The sequence below is a fragment of the Perca flavescens genome, chromosome 7 (genome assembly GCF_004354835.1).
Source record: "Perca flavescens isolate YP-PL-M2 chromosome 7, PFLA_1.0, whole genome shotgun sequence".
Classification (NCBI taxonomy): Eukaryota; Metazoa; Chordata; class Actinopteri; order Perciformes; family Percidae; genus Perca; species Perca flavescens.
In genome coordinates, this window is record NC_041337.1 from 30,855,828 (window position 1) to 30,877,788 (window position 21,961).

At 36.2% G+C, this 21,961-nt stretch overlaps 1 protein-coding gene across 1 annotated transcript; it reads right to left on the reverse strand.

Moving 5' to 3' along the window:
- Nucleotides 1-208: 208 nt before the first annotated feature.
- On the reverse strand, nucleotides 209-21,732 carry LOC114558933 (scavenger receptor cysteine-rich type 1 protein M160). Its single transcript, XM_028583235.1, has 19 exons — nucleotides 21,650-21,732; nucleotides 20,341-20,652; nucleotides 19,847-19,954; nucleotides 19,398-19,622; nucleotides 18,850-19,041; nucleotides 18,364-18,524; nucleotides 17,324-17,468; nucleotides 16,864-17,178; nucleotides 12,047-12,355; nucleotides 11,592-11,909; nucleotides 9,226-9,525; nucleotides 6,172-6,465; nucleotides 4,485-4,775; nucleotides 3,569-3,738; nucleotides 3,243-3,360; nucleotides 2,846-3,004; nucleotides 1,845-1,934; nucleotides 866-1,027; nucleotides 209-740 (listed from the first exon to the last, which is right to left on the reverse strand). The coding sequence occupies exons 1-19, from the start codon at nucleotides 21,711-21,713 to the stop codon at nucleotides 553-555; spliced, it is 3,921 nt and encodes a 1,306-aa protein (XP_028439036.1). The 5' UTR covers nucleotides 21,714-21,732; the 3' UTR covers nucleotides 209-552.
- Between the last annotated feature and the right edge of the window lie 229 nt (nucleotides 21,733-21,961).

Below are 21,961 nucleotides of genomic sequence, written 5' to 3' on the forward strand. Positions count from 1 at the left end.
CTCAGAGTCAATGCAAGCGGGCCTCCAAATTATTCCAAATTTTTGATTTGTTTATAAAAATTAAAAAGTCATAACATGAATCTAATATATTATTAGCAAATATAAATGCAGTCACTAGGATAGCCATCCACAGATACAGTTAATCCTAAGGATTCACTGTGCCTTTGTATGTTTTAACATTAAAACATGATTTACAACAATTATAGGCTATTTTAATAGCTTAGTATTCTATGCAAAAAAAAGGTATGTATGAAGGTTTTAGTCCGCCCTGCACGTTATTGTAGGCCCAGTTTAATATGCAACTTAATTTTATATAATATATGTAGTAAGGGGTTCCTGATCCGTCTCCTTCAGTTAAGGGGTCCTTGGCTTAAAAAACATTGAAGACCCCTGCTTTAAAGTTTATTTCAACCACTTTTGCATCTTTCTGCTGCATAAAAAGCTTTTCTGCAGTAATGTTGTTTGACTATAATTTGGACTTTTTTTAATATGTTTTTGTAAATGGTAGCCAGATTGAAATGTATTTCTGTAGCCTTTAAACCTAATTTTGGCTCACCCATCCTGGCCTGGCACTAGGTAGTCCTCATCCCCCTGCACTAATCCTTGAGGTGCCTCTGCCTCGCTTTCAGGTGTTGTTTGGGGGCTGTTGTGGACTTCAGCCTCGGTTTGAGTGATTTCAGGGCAGGCATCGATGTCGTCGTAATTCTCCTGCGGGTCGTCCACCTCGTAGGTCACCCCATCTGTTAAGAAGAAAAACAGTAGCATATTAAAATTTGCTCACTCTGATTGCTGACAATGTGAGAAGTTGTCAAAGTATTGGTCTTCAAGTGTGAAAAAGATGTGAATAAACTGGCTCAAAACTTTCCTGTGCTTTCATCGGGGTCACCCTGATTGATGTTGTTTCTTGAGTCAGCATCAGTGGCGGCCTGAGAGGTCAGGGGTTGAGCCTCATCAATATCATCGTAGGGAAAAGAGGAAGTGCTCCGTGCGTCGTTCTCCGTGATGACTTCAGTCTCTGATTTGATTCCTGCAAGAACAACGGCGAACAAACACTTAAACAAATACTATCTAGTCATACCTGGTCATTTTGGTGCCTAAACTCAACTGCCACGGTCCCTGAAAGGATTGTAAAGACCGCTAAACTTAAAGAGCCCCTATTATGCCCCCCCCCCAGCTTTTAGTCTGTTATACTGTTTTTTGTGTATGTAACATATGTATAAAGTACAAAAAACCCATTTAACTCAAAATGGAGCTTTCTCTCTCACAGGTAATTAATAAAATTCCTCAATTAGTGATGTCACTGATTGAGAATGCCAGCCCAGTTTGTCAAATGTGCTGCCTATAGGTGCTGCCTGAGAAAGTACAGCTCGCCAAGCGGCTTGTTTAAATTTGGTTGACCAATCACAACAGATTGGGACAGCTGACCAATGAGAGCAAACTGGGCTTTTCATGAAGCCATGCCAAGAGCTCAAACCGAGTGTTTCAGGCAGAGGAGCTGCAGTAATAGGCACTGTGCGAAAAATTATGTTTTTTGGACATCAAAGCATGTAAACCTATTCTAGTAGACCCCAAGAGTGCAAATAGGATGCTGAAAAGGAGTATAATATATGTATAATAACATACGGACGCTTTCTGACACGGACCAAGCGTCAGTACAGTATGTGACGAGATGGGAGTGAGACCTTGTTGACGACTCCTGTAGTAATGCTAGTGGTAATATGTAACAGAGGCTGGGGTGCAGCCTGTGAATAGGATTCACTGTTCTACAAATGATTTAGGAAATTGCAAAAGCAAATACTGTAAATACCAATAATATAAATGAATGAAGATGTTTTAAGACTCACTGCTAAGGTTAAAGTCCTCCATTTCATTGTCTTTGACATCTTCATAGTCTCCACTTTCAAACTCCACTTCTTTCCTTGACAGCTTTCTTGCTATTTCAAAAGAAAATTAGACAATTAGCAAAACAACAATTGTCTCACAGCAAGGGGACATGACAAGAACCAGGAAAACAGTTACACTTAAATAGCAATACATTAGTGGCACAAATTTAAGAAGTTTGGGAGCTGAAATAATACAATTATTCCGTATTTTTTTTAAACATGAAAAAAAAGACCTTACATGTCTATGGTAAAAGAACATGAAAAACCTGTGTACAGTATAACCATAAAACTTCCTTCTTTAAAGAAAACTAATTCATTTTCACAAAAAAAGATAAATACATCTGTAATTTATCATCATTTCACAAATATGTTTCTTGTATTTAATACATTAAACTGTTAAAGTCAAGTTTAATATTGTGAAATACATTTCCTGGATTAGATAAAATATAGTGAATAGAGAAAATCTGTTTTTACACGTGTAAATATCCTTCAATAAACAGTAAAACTCCAAAGAAATACACAAGATGTCATGTACGATTCAACCTACACACTGTATTTTAAATATGGAAAATTACTGTATTTTTACAAAGACAGATATTTTCTGTTAATTTACAGAATGTTTTGGTGTCAAAGCTGCCGGAATATTACTGTTTTTTACAGTTTTTTTTTGACAGTGTGGACAAAAGCAGCAGTGATACCATTATTTTTAATGCTCAGTAAAAAGTGAGAATTTAGTCAGCATGCAGAAAAACTGGCCTCTTGTGGCTAAAGGCTCCAGTTCACCCTTTTCAATACACTGGGATGATCAGGATGAATAAATAGATTGATTGCATTTGTTTTGTCTTTTGGAATGGTACACGCGTTCAAGACAATTAATTAAAAGCGAAACAAATTATCAATCAGTATTTCATTGTAACTAGGCATTAACAACTAAGACAGGTGTAATGGAATAATATACTCACACGAGAAATTCATGGCCTTTTTTTTGGCTCTCTTGACAATGCAGATCCGTACAAATACAACAATCAGTATGACCAGAACCAGAAAAAATCCGAAGCCCAGGATGATAGGCAGGATGGGCAGTGGTTGATGAATGATTGGTTGATCTGGGGGCTTAAACTCTGAAATCAAACACAGACACATTCTACATTTACTTCCAGTAAAGAGTGGGGATGCTCCTTGATTTAGTTATTCGGTGCCATGTTAATCCGATTAGAAATTAGATTTATGTTAAATAAATTCAAAATGCGGCAGATTACTAAAAAGCCCCTTTTTTCCTGTTATTACATGCAAATGAACTGAATGAATATTTTTGGGAACCAGTTGGACTTATAAGAAAGGATTCATGATTTGTGTTACCTTCACAGTAGATCTCAGCTGGTTGGTCATCTTTACAAGATTTTTGGCTGACACAGTAGCTGATGTTGTCGTTATCTTTGGTGCACTCCAGCAATATTTCCAAGTTAGTGAAACGGTCCTTGAAATTGAAATTGAAACTTGTCTTTAGAGTAACACCTTACCATACATAACAATAGAGAGTCTGTCAATCAACAATGCTGGCGGGATTAATTATAAGGACAACATAGTGTATACTGCACTAAAATTATACATATGTCCCAATCCTTATTCAACTAATGAGTGGGACATTGCCAGAAACAAACACAAAGTGGAACACAAAGATTTACCTGTTTGTTGGTTATGCTTTCATTATGAGAACCACAACCAAGTACTTTACACAGCATCTCCTTATGTTTCTTGTAGAATGACTTCAAGGGACACACTTTTTTCCATCCACGTCCATAGCTGACTTCAATCTGACCTCCACATTTTTGGGTGGTGTTAAACTTAACATCGCCTGTAAAAAGAAGAAAAAAAAAGAAGATAAAAAAACATCATCTCTGGGAAGTAAAGAAATAGTCCCGCATGTTAGGACTATCCAAAAGTCTTAAAACCAAAGCGTTTATTTCATTTTTCACATAGAATCAACAAACAAAGTATATTGTGTTTATTTGTGAGCTTGACAGGTGCTGGTTGGCATTTTTTGTTTTGTTTTTACTTTGAACAGAGACAGCTAGGCTAGCTGTTTTACACTGTTTTACACGAGAGTTGTAACAATCTTTTAATCTTACACTCTGCAGGACGAACGAAGAGTGATTGCATAAGGCCAAATGTCCAACAATTTATTTAATACTGTATTTGAATCGATTCACCATTTCAGCTGCAAAGATTCTAACGATATTATTTTCAGGGGATTTACTCCAAGATGCATATGATTCCTTATTTAAAAGGCATCAACAGAGGAGTAATGTGTTCTCCATTTAATTGGTGATCACATCAATTCTTTATATTCTGATAAAATGTAAGAATCAAAAATAATGTGGGGAAGATAATGTGTGAGGGCACTAGAAACTTAATTTGGATCATTTTGTAGTTTTTTCTTTGAAGGACTGTGAAGTAGTGTGATGTTATTTAAAGTAATATGAATGGCTCTTCCTCAGACAGGGGGGACAGTACTGTGACTTTTTCCAATTCTGATTTTTGATTCTGAAATCTTTTGTCTGAGGAGGATTAGACAAATCCTTAAAGAAAGCACATACTTACTAACACAGTAAACAGACACCAGTTTTCCTACTTTTCCATCTTTTTGACACTTTCCCTTGTATCTCTTGCACTGGCCAGGATTATTATGGTTTTCCTCACAGCTGACGTGGAAGTAATTCTTGTTTGCCTCAGCCGGTTTATGATGAGATACACCAGCAATAGCGTTGCTACAACTCTTTTCTTTGCAAACCATCTGTGAATATGTGTCTTTCCAGTCAGTGGCGCACACCTCAACGTCATTTATCTTCAATTCACCATGACATGTCTCTGATAGGGTGACCTTGGGCTCATCTAAGGAAGGAAAATAACAAGATCAAATATTTAAAGAAGCAACAACAAATTGTGCTTTTCTGGACGGACATATATGCTGTAATATTTAGTTAGCTAGAAATAGGCAAAATTTCTTCAAAACCCCTCCAAAATTATTAGTTTTTATAGACTTTTATTACAATTACTGCTTTTAACAATTCAATATTCTCATCTAACTCTAACGCAAGACTGCAAATAAACATATTTCCTAAAAACAAATATTCCAAAACATTAAAGGTATAGTAAGCGGTGCTAATCCAATACACTTTTTTGTCAATATCTCCTCACGGTCACCTAGCTCTCTATTTTCTGTGTGCGCTGTTCCTATACAGCCCTGGCTCTGCAAATGGAAAAAAAACAGAAAGGGGCATGCGACCCAAACTATAGCCAAGCCAAGCCAATCAGCAATGGGTGGTGTGTGCAAGCAAGTGATGGGGGGGGGAGGTCAGAAGTTATGCCAGGAGTTATCAACAAAAAGAGTTGTCAGCGAAAACAGCAAAAGAGTTAAAGAACTGAAGAATACAAATTATAAAAAGAAGTTGTATGACCGGAAAGGAGGAAGGACCTTGTTAAAGGTGCAGCAAGCGATGCTGCGCAAAGATTATTTTTTTTAAAGATTATTTTTTGGGGCTTTTCCATTTATTATAGTGACAGCGGATAGACATGAAAAGGGGAGAGAGCTGGGGGATGACACGCAGCAGGTCAGATTTGAACCTGCGCCGCTGCAGGACTCAGCCAACATGGGGCGAACGCGCTTACTGGGTGAGCTAGAGGTCGCCCCAAGATTGTTGATATTTGACCTCAACTGCCAAACAAACACAACTAGCTATAGCGACAGTTTGCCTGTTCTCATGAACCATACATTTGAAAAGGTACGAAGAGATAAACCCTGTAATCTGTACGGTTTCACTCTTTCTTGCCTAAACTGAACCATAATCTCTACTGAAATGACCAGCAGCTCACGGTGCTCTGTCTGAACCACCAACCATCGCTGACCTGACGGAGCACCATTTGGAGCACCACAGACAGCGCACAAAGCTCTGTAGCGGCTAAACACATCTACAAAATGTCTATGATACGACGAGCTGTGACAGAGGTCTGTAGCCACGCCACAAAGCTGTGTTGCGGCTTAAACAGCTAGCAACTGCCGCTCTGTATTTGTTTGGCAGTTCAGTTCAAATTTAAGCAAACAATCTTCTCGCAGCATTGCTTACCGCTCCTTTAATGGTCAATTAAAATGATTGTGAAGTATCTACTGCATCTGTAAAAACGAAATAGCTAACTGTTTTTCTTAACCACTATTAGGAGTTTTTTCAAGGAGGTTTATAATGTAACTGCAAAGCTTCTATGATCATTTGAGAGCAGAGATAAACCTTACCTTGACATTCGAGAAGGAGCTGCTTCTGTTTGTCCGGTGGTTGCTTTTCACATTCCCAGATGCTTTTTGGATCCTTCACACTTGCACAGCTGAAGCTTATGGTCTTGATAATAGCCGATGTAGCTGTGCCATTTGACTTGAAATTGCCGCACTCCAGATTCTGGCAAAGCACATCCCCCTCTTTTTTTGTCCAATCTTTAGCAGAAACAGCACTGATTCCGTTCTTTGAGAGAACAGACACCGCTCCACTACAGGCCGTATCCTTACCTACAGTCAGCTCCATCTTACGCCAGTCTAAAAACACAGCGGGGGAGAATTGAAGGGGTGAGAGAAGGTTTAGTAAATACAAAAAATTAAAAAGTTATGGCAACACTTTATAATAACCATCTCTAATAAATGGGAAATTGAAAGTTACCTAAACTTAAGTTAGTTGTTATTTTACTGTTAAAAAACAACAAAATGATAATTTAATGTTTACTAATTATTAGCTATGCTAGCATTTCTGTTATTTCAATAGAGTATTGTTGCTCACATCATAACATTTAATATATTATATAAGCATATGTTTATGTATGTATATGTGTGTTTATGTACGTGTATGTATGAATGTCGATATACATCTGTATATGGATTGTACATTCATAACACCAAATTATATATAGTTACATGGGAGTGTTCTACAGTAGTAAGGGTCAGGAAGGGAAGTTAAAATATTTTTTAAAAAAGTACAAAAATAAATAAAAACAATTAATAATAATAATTAATTACTGAGTTATGGAAAAGGGTTAGGATTAAATAAGTGTATACTTCTTCCTACTCCTTTTCAGAAATGTCTATGTTGGCTAATATTTCTTGTTTTTTATTGAAGGTTTTGTTTATTTAAGTTATTATTACATTTCATTGATGTTTTGTTTGGTTTATTTTTGATAAGTATGAAATAAATGTATTAATTAATTCATTCACTCATATGTTAATGATTAAGAAGTTGTTTGTAAATCGTCAATAAACATTACTTGGATGGCTATTAGAAAGATGCATCTGTTGAACATAATACCTCATTAAGGGTTAATAAAAACCTTGTTCTATTAACATTGTTTAGATAGATATCAGTTTACAAATAATCAACTAATCCTCTTTTCTATATATCGCCAAAAAATATTTAATGGGGCCAAATGAATGTTACTTGATGCTTTATAAACACCTTATTAATCATTTAGTTAAGCATTAGTTGCAACTTTATAATATTAGTGTTGATGGTTTACAAAACAATTATTAACCATCGGCAAAGTATTACTTTATCTATCTATGTAAATATATAAACTAATTTATAGTACACTAAACTAATGATAAAATACAACAAAAATGATAACATTACTAATTATTAGTAAGCATTATAAATCATCGTTGCATTGTTAACAGTATTAACGAAAGTTGAATTAACTATGAATTTACCATTTGTAAGTCATGGATATTATAACGTTTTGTCACATTAGCTAATATTTCAATTGTTGGGCAAATAAAATAGCCTTGATTAAAGTTTGCATTCATGTTAAAGCGTAACTCTCTCCAAAATGCAACCTAGGGTCTTTTTGTGAATGTACCCGAGTCAAACTTTCATTTAAAAGCATAATTAGGACGGAAACACAACTTTTAAGATTGACCATATTTCTGTTTTTGGTCAAATGGCCTTTTAAATGGGAGCGCTAGGGGCACTACTATGATTGATATTTTTAAAATATAATAATAGTAATAATAATAATAATAATAATAGAAGGCTGGACACAACATGAAACTTTGCTCCAAGTATCACAAGGGGCTCTACACTCACTTTAGCAGTTGGCTTTGCCACTCGCCGCCATGTTGCCAGTCAAAAAGTGAAGAATGAATGAATGACTCCATAGGAGGAAATGTCATTCTTATATGAGGCTCCTTTTTCAACTACAAGGTCAACAAATTATCCGTGCATTTATAAGGAACTAAGCTTTAGGAGATTTCCATCTTTACTCTCCTCCCTGTTACGTTGCATTCGGAGATCGACTTTTTTTGACTGGCAAGATGGCAGTGACCGGAAACACCAACAGCTAAAGTGAGTTGTTCAAAACCTTTCTTTTTAGTAAACTCTGTGTACACAAACCATGTTCTCAATGCTCAAGTTCATGTGTAGAGCCCCCGGTGATACTTACTCAACACAACAGTTTCATGTTGTGTTGAGCCTTCTTAGTGTTTTAAAAATAGCGATTTTGATGCGATCATAGTAGTGCCCCTAGCTCTCCCATTCAAAAGGCCATTTGACCAAAAACGAAAATACGGTGAATCTTAAAAGTGGTGTTTCCGTCCTAATTATGCTAAAGTTTGACTAGGGTACATTCACAAAAATACCCTAGGTTGCATTTAGGCGAGAGTTACACTTTAAAGAAATGGTTTGATGTTTTGGGAAATATGCGTATTTGCTTTCTTGCTGCAAGATAGATATATAAATTGATACCACTCTCATATCTTTATGTCAAGTAGCACAAATAGGGGTAGTGACTTCAAGACTTAAAAACCGAGCCAAGAAAAAGTCTGACACTTATCGTTTTTTAGGTTTCTGTAGATAAATCAAACAATATACTGTAACATTTTAATAAACAAGCTTTAGAGGTGCTGTGAGGCAGATTTTCTTTTCCATTGGATGGAGGCTAGCTGTTTTCTGCTGCAGTCTTTATGCTAAGTTAAGCTAACGGTCTCCTGGTGGTAGCTTCATATTTATCCTATACAGGCATCACAGTGGTATCATTTTGTTCTTATCTTTTCTAAGCAAGTAAGCAAATAACTTAATTTACCAAACAAAAAAGACCAAACAATCCCTATAAAGGAAGGTCCAAGATATGTTGGAATGCTAGAAGAAAAACTTCCACTGAAAATTGCCCGTCCACTATTCAGACCTACACCTCGCAAAAATGGCCAATATGAAAGGTTTACATAGAGAAAATATGATAAGACACAAGCTGCAGTTTGACAGAGACAGAAGACATTTTGAAAGTGATAAATCTGAGACAAAATCATTACACCTACTGGAGCATTGAAGGCCACCACGTAGACAGCTCTGAGAACTGGCTGTGACCTTGCATGCTGTTATTGACTTTGCGTCATCCCCACACTCTATTTTTTCAATGAAACGACCCTCTGTTGATTCAGGTCCAAAGTAGGGAATGGGTTCTCCAGCCAGACCACATTGTTCCCCACAGATGGCCTTTTGTGTGTTGGTGTTTTCAAGAGCTTTTTTGCAGACTGGGAGCCACTGGCCTTCATACTCCACCAACACATTTCCAGAACATTTGTCTCTGGAAGAAGGAAAGTTGGACTTGACACTACCTGCAACAAAACAATTCAGAGGGTACAGAGTTAGAACCTCAGGTTATTTATGTCATTTGTTATTTTAATACAACAAACAACAAATAAATCCTCTGGATGGTATATGATGCAGCTATGATGTACATGCACTCTATGAATTTATCACATCTACCTTATTGTGCCATCCCCCGGTCACAGGCATGTATTACAGTACAACAGTACATTACAACCACTTTTTAAACTGTTTATACTGTTGGAGTATTAAAAACCAATAGGCCTACAACTTATTGAAATGTCTTTGTTTATGACCAATGTTTGCTTACTTCATAAGACTGTATAAGATATAGACCTGGCTATTACATAATAATAATAATAATAATAATAATAATAATAATAACAAAGCATGTGTATAGCACTTTTCAAGCTTAATAAGAGGTGTGAAATGAAGGAAATGACTTATATATATATATATATATATATATATATATATATATATATATATATATATATATATATATATTAACAAAAACAAAATTCAAACCACATATCTAAACAAATATCTTGTAAATATAAGAGATGATCTCTTTTAAGGCAGGTAATGATATTATTTAAAGCAGATAGAATGCCAATAAACAAACTCTTAATGTAAAAAAGTGAAAAATATATATAAACATATAGACTCAAGTAAATAGACTCAATTTGAATTTTGTTATAATGAAGTTAAAAGAAAACAACCTAAAATAGTGATGGGAACTCAGAAGTGATGTGATAATATTGCCATTTTATAAAAGTGAGTTTTAAGGAAGCACTTAACTGCATAAGAAAAAAGACAAAGAATTATCACCCACCCCCGCAGTTGCAGCTCTACCGAGCAGTTTAGCATCTTTCAGCTAATCCGTTGGTTGTACAGTCTGTGACTTTGATGTTTTGGTTTAGCCTCAGCAATATCATTAACTTCACTTTCCAGCAAAAAAAGCTCTGATAGGCCTGAACTGATATTACTGTTGCAATATTATCAACCAATAGGCCTACAACTTATTGAAACTTCTTTGTTTATCACTAATGTTTGCTTACTTTATAAGATACCGCATGGTGTAGTTCTCCAGCGCTCAAACAATTTGTTCTCACAGCTTATGGTGAGATAAGACAATCACGATCATCAAGGGGAGACTGTATCTATCAAAAAGTTGCTCAATAAAATTTGCTCAAAATTTGCACAGCGACAAATCAGTGGAATGATATCCCAAATCCCATTCAAATAATATCCCAAATATTAATATCTATATTTTTTGTTTAAGTCAGTTTAAAATGAAAGTTTGAAAATAGTTGATGTTGTCATTAAGGTCTGACTATGCCTCTCTGAATGTGTATATGTGTGTGTGCGCATATGGACTGTATACACGCCTAGGAACAGCAAATGAGAATCCGCATCGTGCTATGTCAGGGGAAATACATTTATGTATAAAAAGACAATAATATCAACTTTATGCAAAGATAAAATTAATTTCAACAATGTTAGGATCTGATTAATGTGAGCTTGTTTGACGCAAATTTGGTTTTGATTGTGTTCAAGAGTTGTTGTACTGTAGTTTGTATCAAATAGGACACACCTTTAAGAATTTGAAAGAATTTTGGAAAACAATAGCCATATCAAAATGACCATAATTAAGTTATGTATTTGCATTTTTGATACGTGCCAAATGGGGTGAGGGCAAATTTGCCCAAAAAAAAAAATAAAGAAGTGGTTGGTGTTTTTTTCCCATATGGAAGGACGTTTGTTTAAGTGGAAAATGATTTGAGCTATACTGATAGCCTTTTCTTGACAGATCACTAAATGTGTGTCACTGTAATGTGTGAGATTAGGTAATCCTCAGCAAACAAATAAACTGAAGGTAAAGTGAAAATATCACCTCCTTGACGAAGGTTACAGTATATAGGCAAAATATACAGATATTTGGAAGTAGGCATTTTGAGAGCGTAGGAATCAATGAGGGATTCAAGCTGACCAAAAAGAGTAAACAGTGTCATATAATCACATTTAAAAAAAAAAAAAACTTTTGTAATATATATTAAAAACGATCCATTACCTGAGCAAACAACATAGGCTTGGCGAGGTTTACAGATGTAATCATTTTCATCATTTTTAATGAAGATGCTCTGGCTCAGGTTGTTCATGTTGTTTGTAGTGTGCAATCCCTTAAAGAGCACCTTACTCCCTTTAGTATTGGCCTTGGGCTGGAGCTTGGGGTTAGGCTCTAGGACTCTGTCCCCACAGCCCAGGTCTTTACACAGCATCACATACTTTTTGTCTGTCCAGGTGTCTGCACACACATCTCCACACTCTCCATTTGCACAAACATTGACATACCCCCAACACTCATTGGTCAGGTTCACTTCAAGTTTTCCTGTTGGGGCAACCAAAAGGCAAACAGCCAAAAGTCATAAGAAAGTTATTTGTGGACTTCATCAGCAGATTATTTCCCAATCTACGCATTGCATATACCTGCAGTATTTTACATACGTTTCAACACTGTCATATTACCTGAGCATGCCACAGTGGCAATAGTGTCACTGTGGTTTGATGGCAGTGTTGTGTTTTCACAGTCCAACAGAGATGTGGAGTTGGATGAGCAGCTGTAAGATACATTCCAAACATCTTTCATCAAATCAGCACTAGGGATGGAGGTATGGTTCAAGGTACTCCCACAGTGCATCTGTCGACACACAGTGTCGGCAGAGTTTTGGTCCCATGTCTCGTTAGAGCCGGAGAGCCAGTAGGTTTTGGTGCCGTGCTCTATCCCCACCATGCCAGAACAGGGACTATCTCCTTTCAGAAATACCACCTTGTGCTCTGACATGGACAAAAGAAATTAAGGCTGTTAGTATTAGATTATGATAGACTGGTAAATTGTCCAGGGTGTCCCCCTCTTCCTTCACAATGCATGCTGGGATAGGCTCCCTCACACAAACTTGAATAAGGTAAGCAAGTACATGAAGTTACTTTTGCCTAAGAATGACGAAAAAGGTGAGGTATTTTAAGTGGAGACCGTATATGTGAAATGGGATCATAATTTTAACTAGTAAATAAAACCACGAAACTTTGCCAGCTGATTACTTACATTAAAAACCAATTATTACTACAAGTTTTCTGGAATTGTTTGATTAACCCTCCTGTTGTCCTCGGGTAAAATTTGACCCATTTTCAAAAAGTTTCTATATCAGAAATATGTTTTTTTTCAACCAATTTTTCAAAAACAAAAAGCAATGTTGATGGTTCTTGGTTGTTGTCATGGTTTGACAAAAACATCAAAATGTAGACTCAGAAAAACAAAAGGTTTTATGGTCGACGGGAAGTCAACACAAGGGTTAAATTCAAATTAGCCATTTTGTAATTAAATATGCACCACGTTGCATACATTATATTGACATATTAGAGACAAAGGTTTTTATTGAGGACATTTTGGATATCCCTTTGTATCACTCTATAAATCAGTAACACCCACTAAAAAACATTTCTCGCCATGTTTTTAGGAATACAATGTTATATAGACAAATGTTATATATATATATAGTATTTATTTTAGTTATATAGCAGCTTTTTTTATTTTATTTATTTATTTATTCACAGTACCACTTGAAACATTACAATAATACAGCTGGGGGGGGTACAAGATTAATTGGGTAGAGTGAATGGGTCCCCCAAAGAAGCTAAAAAAGCTTATAGGTGGGGGCCCATGATTCAATAAAAAGTAGTGATACAAACTATAGAATACACAATTACCACAAATGATGATGACTAGTTGCACGCGAGAGGCGCACCAGTACATACATAACATTACATACACATACAATCATACATATACATCCCAGTAGTCCATGAAAAAAACAGTTTTATATTAGATGTAGGTTAATAAGAAATATTTTTTTAGTTGTCTTTTAAAGTTGGAGATAAAGGGCAACACCTTAAGGCCATCATTAATCCCGTTCCAAATCTGCAGCCCCCTACAGACAACACTCATACTGGCGCACACATGGTTGCGAGATTTTCCTGATATAAGTGGTTTGATTTTCGTTTGGTAGGTATGCTGGGGGCTGGAGATAGGAACAAGACTACTCAATCTAGAGTTCAGCCTGTTGACAATTTGGAACATAAGGCAGGCCTTATGGTATTCATTTAGCTCAGTCAGTCTTAGTAACTCAAAACGGTGGAATAGAGGTTTGGTAGGGGAATTTATCTCTGACCAGGACAGAGCCCGTACGACTTTCTTTTGCAAGGATAAAAGTTTTTTAAGACGGCTGGTGAAAGTGTTACACCATATCACATTGCAATAGTTAAGGTGCGGTTCAAAAAGAGTTTTATACAATGTGAAAAGGGCAGACAGAGGAAGAAAATGTCTGATCTTATAAAACAAGCCAACATACTTGGACAATTTATTTACAAGATAGTCAATATGACATTTAAAGCTGAGAGAGTCGTCAATGAGGACTCCCAGGAATTTAGTGGAATACACTCTTTTTATCTCCTGCCCATTTATTTTAATCAGGCAGTGATAAGTCTTTTTAAATTTTTTACATGATTTAAATAAAATGTAATTAGTTTTGCTCACATTTAATGACAGTTTATTACATTTAAACCAGGAGTCCACTTTAGTTAATTCTGAGTTTACTATATCTTGTAGAATAAGTGGGTTCCTGTGTGATGTAAACAAATTTGTGTCGTCTGCAAAAATAATTTTGTGAAATATTTTAGAGGAATTTATGAAATCACTTATATATAAAATGAATAAGAGTGGCCCTAAAATAGAACCCTGGGGGACCCCAAAGGTCATAGGCTGACAAGTAGAGTTATGGTCATTGACATGGACATACTGTTCCCTCTCGTATAAATAACTTCTGAACCATTTAAGTGTTAGACCTCTGATACCATAGTGATGCAATTTGTACAGTAAAATGTCAATGGTATCAAAGGCTTTTGATAGGTCCAAGAAAATACCAACACCACATTTTCCCTCTTCAATGCAGTCATGTATTTGTTCTATTAAATCAAGTATTGCCATAGAGGTTGTACTCTTTTTTCTGAAACCGTATTGAGAGGGGACAAGAATATCCAGTTTTTCCAAGATAGCCACTGAGTCTGGTGTATACCACCTTCTCCATTACTTTGGAGAAGGTGGGTAGAATTGATATGGGCCGGTAATTGCTCAAATCATTTCTGTCACTTTATTTAAAAATTGGAATTATTTTAGCAATTTTTGTCATTTTTGGTACAGTGCCAGTAAGTAAAGAAAGGTTGATGCAGTGAGCCAGTGGCTCTACAACGACATTTGCAATGGCTTTCATAATCTTACTACATATTCCATCTACACCTGCGGTGTATGAGCTCCTCAAGTCCAAAATGGTCTTGAGGAGCTCGGTACTATCTGTTGGTATCATAAAAAATGAGTTAATGTAGCTACCAGAGAGAAAATGCTTAAAGTTAACACCCTGGGGTTGATTTATCTTCTTAGCCAAATTTACACCTATTGAAGCAAATTGATTATTAAAACTCTGTACAAGATACGCTTTAGCATTAACAAAGTCAGGCAGGGTAGTAGGTTTATGTCTCCTGTTGAGGACTTCATTTAACACATTCCATGACCTCCTGCTATCCCCCTGTGAAGCTTGTAAAAGTTCAGCGTAATGGCATCTTTTGCTCTTTCTTATGATCTGCGTTAGTTTATTTTTATAAGAAATATATTTCTCTTTATTTAAGCTAGAAGGATTTTTCAGAAGTCACACTGTCATAGACAGAGTCCCACAACTTGGTCTGTAAATTAACAATTAAATACTGTAAAGTTCTGTCGTTGATGATTTTAGATTTAATTTTTGAGAGTGAAGGAGAGAACGATTTGCCATAGCCAAGAAATATTACAATAGGAAAATGGTCTGTGATGTCAGACTGCACGACTCCTGTCACCAGCTTGGTATTTTGAATATAAGTAATGATATTGTCAATAATCGTTTTGGATGTTGGTGTAACTCTAGTAAATCTATTAAATGTAGGGAAGAAAGAGGAGGAATGCAATGTGTTCATAAAGTCATGTTTTACCACATCTTCCTTTGAGATATAAATGTTAAAATCACCAAAGAGTATACACTCTTTTTTTTTGCTTATTCAGTTTATGCAATAGATCTTCCAGTTTACAGTAAAAAGTGTCAAGAGCAGAGTCTGGTGGGCGATAGAGTACACCGACAATAAATATTTTGTCATTATTGTTAATCTCAATAAATAAGGACTCACAATGGTCATCCTCAAGATAAAGATCACAAGGTTTTACTTGGAGACTGTTCTTAACATAGAGGCAGACCCCTCCACCTGTTCTATTAGGTCTATTCTTAATGTGTAGTTTGTACCCATCGAGGTTAAGTAAATCTGCATATGAAAAATCATTGAGCCAGGTTTCACTACACCTAATAACATCAAAATGACAACTTGAATTTAAGAGTAAAGAAGCTAAATCAGAATGATGTTTGTTTAGGCTTCTAATGTAAATGTAACAATGAATAATTATATTTATCATTTAATGGTTTTAAGTTATCAGGGTCAAGAACATTGCAAATAATATTCCCACCCATATCAATGCAGTGTAGAAAATCTCCAACTATATTGAAATCATTAAGACCCATAATATAAACAGTACAAATTAATCATGGAGTTTTCTGGGATTACATAAAAACATTGGCACGGCAATAGCCGCAAGCACACTTGGAACAACCGAACACACACATATACACACACATCACACACACAAAAAAATATTCAGGTATTTGTGTTGGTCCGCACCTCTTTAGTTTTCGGCATGGAGACAGCAGCTCAGTAGCAGATCAGCAGATTAGTAAATCTAATACTTTAGCTAGGTTTAAGAGGGAGTTAAGTTTCAAACGGTGAATTTTAAGGATAAACAGACATTAGCGAGAGCGCGAGACGCAGCGTGTTTTCACTTGTTACCACGTCACGTCATCACGTCATCACCTTTCAAGTTTAATAAGATGTGTAATATGAATGAAATAACTTGACTAATGTATGAACAAAGACCATTAAAAGGCTATGAAATATGGAGAACAATTTCACAAAAAAACTACAGATATTTGTAGAACCTTTGCAATGGCTTTTAAAAAATGTTAATTCATTTTTTTTACACTTTCCACTTGAACCATAAACAAAAAAGTGGAGGGAAGATTTGAGTTCACTTGAGTGCATTTATACACACACCTCTGTACTCTAACTGGCAGTAAGGAACTGATGAATGACAGTCAGGTACAACAAGAGAAGGTCAAAGGCAAAAACAGACGAATGAAAAAATAAAAAATAAAACTCACCCTCACAGGTTATTCCTACTGCCACCAGATCCCTGGGTTGGTTGTTTAAGTTAGCTGCTGGAATACACTCAGATATATGTTTGGCGTCTGTCTTGCAATTTATAGTTTTGCGTAGAAAATCATTTGAACCCTGGCTGAATTTTTCAGGAGTGGGGAGAGCTCTTCTAATTCCACAGTTCAGTTGTTTGCAGACAGTGTCTGAATTGGTATCTGTCCATCCAACTTGATTGACCTTGTGCCATTTGCCCTCATGCTGGACCTCCACTCTCCCAGCACATTTACCAGGACCGTCCAACAATTTCACTGATATACTATCTGTTCAATGACAGCAAGAGAATTGTCAAACATGGTACACAACACAACATCGCACAGCTGTCACATTTTTGCTTCCAACATAATGTCAAAGTTTACTGTAAAAGACAGGAAGAGTGCATCACATGTGATTCCTGCCATACCTCACCTGCACAGACTACGTAAGCAACGGAGGAACATTGGTTGTTGGAACGCTTGGCTCTACAGTGCCACAGTGAGGGTTCATCGCCTGAGCATTTCACATTGTCCATTATCCCTTCTCTCCTAAATGACTTCACCTCGTAACTAATCACCTAGAAGAAAGCATGATCACATGATTTTTATTATTAACCCTCCTGTTGTCCTCAGGTCAAATTTGACCAATTTTCAAAAAGTTTCTATATCAGAAATTTGGGTTTCTTTCAACCAAATTGTTAAAGAAAATAATGTGGATGGTTCCATACAACTATTACTCTTCACAAGTAAAATAAATGATCAGTTCACTATTTCATTGAATTTGGGTGTGGTATTCAATTCTATAGCATTTGAAAAAAAAACAAAAAAAAGAGAGTTGAAAAAAGTGACAAAAATGGAAAATGTACTTAGAGTAGTAAGAGTAAAAGTACTTAATGCAGACAAATCCTCACATTTTAGAATTTGGAAACGATCCAAACAGTTCTGTTAATCAAATCAGTGTTCAGTCGTCTAATCATTTCTGCTCGACTTGTAGGCCGTTATATTGTTGGATAGTTTGATTTATAATAAAACATCATATTTTATAAACAAAACTCTTAATATGTAAAGTAACTAGTAACTTAACATGTAAGATTAATGTCGTGGACTAAAGAGTACACTTTAAAAAATATCTGTTGATTTGTATGTTTTTTTTTACATTTCAAACGGCATAATCTGTGCACCAACAACCTTCAGCGGCCACACACGTTGGTTTTGGGAGATTAAAAAAGCGTTTTGTCAGAATAAACTATTGAACATCTGCTTAGAAATATAGGACATATGTGATAGGATAGAACAACAAAATGTAATTCTGCCAAATAAAACACATAACATTCATTATTAATTTAACTTGTTGTCATTTAAAAAAAAAAATGATATCCAAATACCCATTTTCTATCTGCCTTTGCAAAAAATACTTTTCCAGTGCTGTTCAGAAAAGTTACATTAAATAAAACATTTAGTTTGAAAACTCACGCTGCCGCAGTTTAGCTCCCTGCAAACCACTTTAGCCTCCTTCTCGGTCCAGGTTGAGGCGGTCCCACACACGGCCTGACTTTTATCATTCCTTTGTATATGAACTTCACCGTAGCAGTTGTTGGGTTTGTCACCATCCTTCAAAATTACTGTAACATTGTCTGTTGGAAAAATAAAAATGATGCAAAGTGATTTAGATTTCTATGACGCTCAAGAGGTGGCTCTTTTGATGAATCAATCAATCAATTAATCAATCAATCAGACTTTATTTATATAGCACTTTTCATACATAAATATTTGTTTCATTTCCCCCCACACACACACACACACACACACACACACACACACACACACATATAATACAATTGCATCATGCTGTCGAAGATATAATACATAAGACAAAGCAAGATCATAGCGAGAAGTTGTTTTGATCTGGAAATACAAGTTGCTGTTGGAAAAAATGTGGTGAAATATTAGTTGAATTACCTGAGCATGTCAGCTGTGTGCCGTTGTCGTCCTCACTGTGGGAGACATTCGTACCACAGTGCATTTGCCGGCACCACACATCAGGATAGGAGTTGTTTGTTTTTACAGGATTCCACTTGCCATTTTCCTCTTTTTCCAGCCGCCCAGAACACACATTTGATGGGTTTCCTTTGAGTCGCAGTTTGTCATGACCTGTTTATGAACCATTTTCTCAGTTTACTGATTTGTTGCAACCATAGTAAAAAAAATGGATGAAGGATTAAGTTGCTAAATTTGACTCATTTTGCGACTGGCTCTCTGCTTGAAACATTACTACTCCACTGCTTGTTTGTCCGTTACTGCAAAACCTCACCTCTGTGACTTTCCGGAAGTCCGTTCATACCGAAGTTTATACATTACTTTGTCGATGGAGCATATAAAAATGGCTGCTGCTCTGACCATTCTGCTACATTGATTTGAATGGAAATGGCCTTTCTATCCATTTTATTTCTATGGTTGTGTGTGTGTGTGTGTGTGTGTGTGTGTGTGTGTGTGTGTGTGTGTGTTACCTGTGCATATGACAGAAGCAGGCTTTTTGCACGATCTTGATTCCCCAGTGACACACTGCCACAGATTATCTATTTTTTCAAACCCTTGACTTTGAAAAAAACAGTTGATCGTCATGTTCTTTGTTGTCTTCTCTTGGAATTTGTTCGGAACCATCCAGTCCGTTGGAATCTCATCGGTTGTATCACAGTCGAGGTTTTTACACAAAAGATTGGCTTCTTTTTTTCCTTTATGTGAGATGAATCACATATACAGTGTTTAATAATAATCATAATAGTACTAAAAATACTCCATACCTAACCCTAAGTCAAACTAATTCATTTAAATGAATTACAAAGTGAAAAGCAAACAGTACATTGAACTTTAAAGTGTTGAAGAAAAAGAGAAAAGAGTCTCTAGTTATAGACTGAATCCTGTTGTAGTGTAATGCATGTGTGATGCTAACTCTTACCCCAGCCTGTATCACCGCAAAAGTAACCTGAATCAGTTAGTCCCCCATCTGTGGAGTACTTGACAGCTCCCGCACATTCAAATCCATCCAGGCTGATTTTGATGTTATCTACAAGAGCAAAAACAGGTAACAGCTGATTACAAATAGAAGAGACAGCCAATGACATCATCATCATCATCATCATCATCATCATCATGTTATAATATATATTTTGGATTAGCAAAACTATATATATATAAAGCAGCTATTTTGTATCGTAATCTGACTTCAAAGGTGTACTTTTCAGCAGTGCATATGTATATCAATCTCATCATATGAATTATATTTCTCCATATTTTTATATCTGTGTCAGTGTCCCTGTGTCCCAACCGGCAGTGGCAGTTGGCCGCCCACCAAGAGCCAGGGTCCGTCTCTTGGGGGGGAGGGGGCATGTTTATCTAAACATATGTAAAAAAACTAGTTCATGACAGTAAAACATGTAAGTTCAGCCTCACTTGAACATTTGATCTTTCTCTGAATTTTCTTTTTGGAACTGCTGACATTAAAACCAGGATGTTCACAGTCCCACAGATGGTCCTCCTTTCCATTGCACTTCACTTCGTTGAGCAACATCGGCTGAACGGGCCATGGCACAGTGTCTGATGTGCAGGTCAAATGGGCCCCACAGTGAGTGCTCCTGCACACCACTTTGTCAGTGTTCTCGGTCCAGTATTTCTCTCCAACATGGCCCCATTTGCCTTCATGGTAGATTTCAATGTAGCCTTCACATGGGTTGCTTCCATTCTTCAGAATCAGTTTATTCTCACCTGGTTACAAGAGGTTTATAAAAGTATGTAAATATGCAAGGTGGGGTACAGTATACGTATCCATTTTGTAGTCTTCATTCATTTATTTGCTGAGAATTTTGAGTTTGCTGTCAGTGTTGAACTGCTCTGAACCTATTTCTGAGCCTTCTACACACATTTGCTACAGCAACATGTATTATTAATCAAGTCAAATTTCAATTTCAATTTCTGCTGAACTGACTTTTTTGACTTTAAGAAAGACATCTGGCTACTGTGAGACATTCTTGTTTTCCTATTAAAATGCCCTTTCATGTGTTGCTTTTTAATGACAACATTGGTTCAACAATGTAACACAATTCCCATACAAATCAAAGAAATGAGTTGATAGAGAAATAAAAGATTCATTTTACAAATCTGTCTTTTCTCTCATTACTATTCGGTTTCCTAGATTAGAAGTAGGCCCATGTCATTTGATACTGTTTATAATAATATAAATTAGAAAATAGGTATGTCCTTGACAAATAAAGCTCCATTTAAACCTAAGCACTGTAAATATTCATTCATGATCTTCAGTATTGTTGGAGACTTTATTCCACCTATATGCTTGATTTTAACACCTTTTTAAATGATTAAAAAACTATTTAGGAAAAAATCCAATATTGATATTTACACCAAATGTTATTTAAAGGTAGCATTATTTTTGAAGTTTGGATGTTTTTGATATTTTCTGTCCGTTTTTTAGAATTAAAAAAAATGGTTTCAAAACAGCATCCCGACTCAACTTTGACAAAAAACGTTCCATGATACACTCCAAAACCTCTGAACTATCAGTCCAAAAAAATTCATAGTTACTGTTTGTTTTTTTTTAATTAAAAAAAAGCTTTGAAAAAAGTTCATTTTGACCCGCAAGACAATAAGTTCATAGTTGACAGGAAGACAACACAAGGGTTAATGTAACTCTTAATTGTAATTAGTCCCAGATGTAGAGAGTTGAATCTAGAGAGTAGTTGTTACTTACTCGTGCTTTGGGCGATCACCGCCTCAATGTGAGCAGTGTGGAGGAGAAGAAGGAGGAACCACATCGTCACCACAGCTCATGACTAGAGAGTGAGGCAGATCAATGATCTGAGCTCAGCTTTATATCGCCCAGGAAGCACCCACTCAAAATGGATCAGAAGCTGTAACATGCATGGGACGCATATAGTTCAACTCAAAAACATTGTCTCACAACGAAGGAAAACTGCACTCAGCCTCCTTTTTCTCATACTAACAGCCAAGGGCATAGGTTTTCTTTCAAGATTGGTGGGCGGGGGGGGGGAGACACACACAT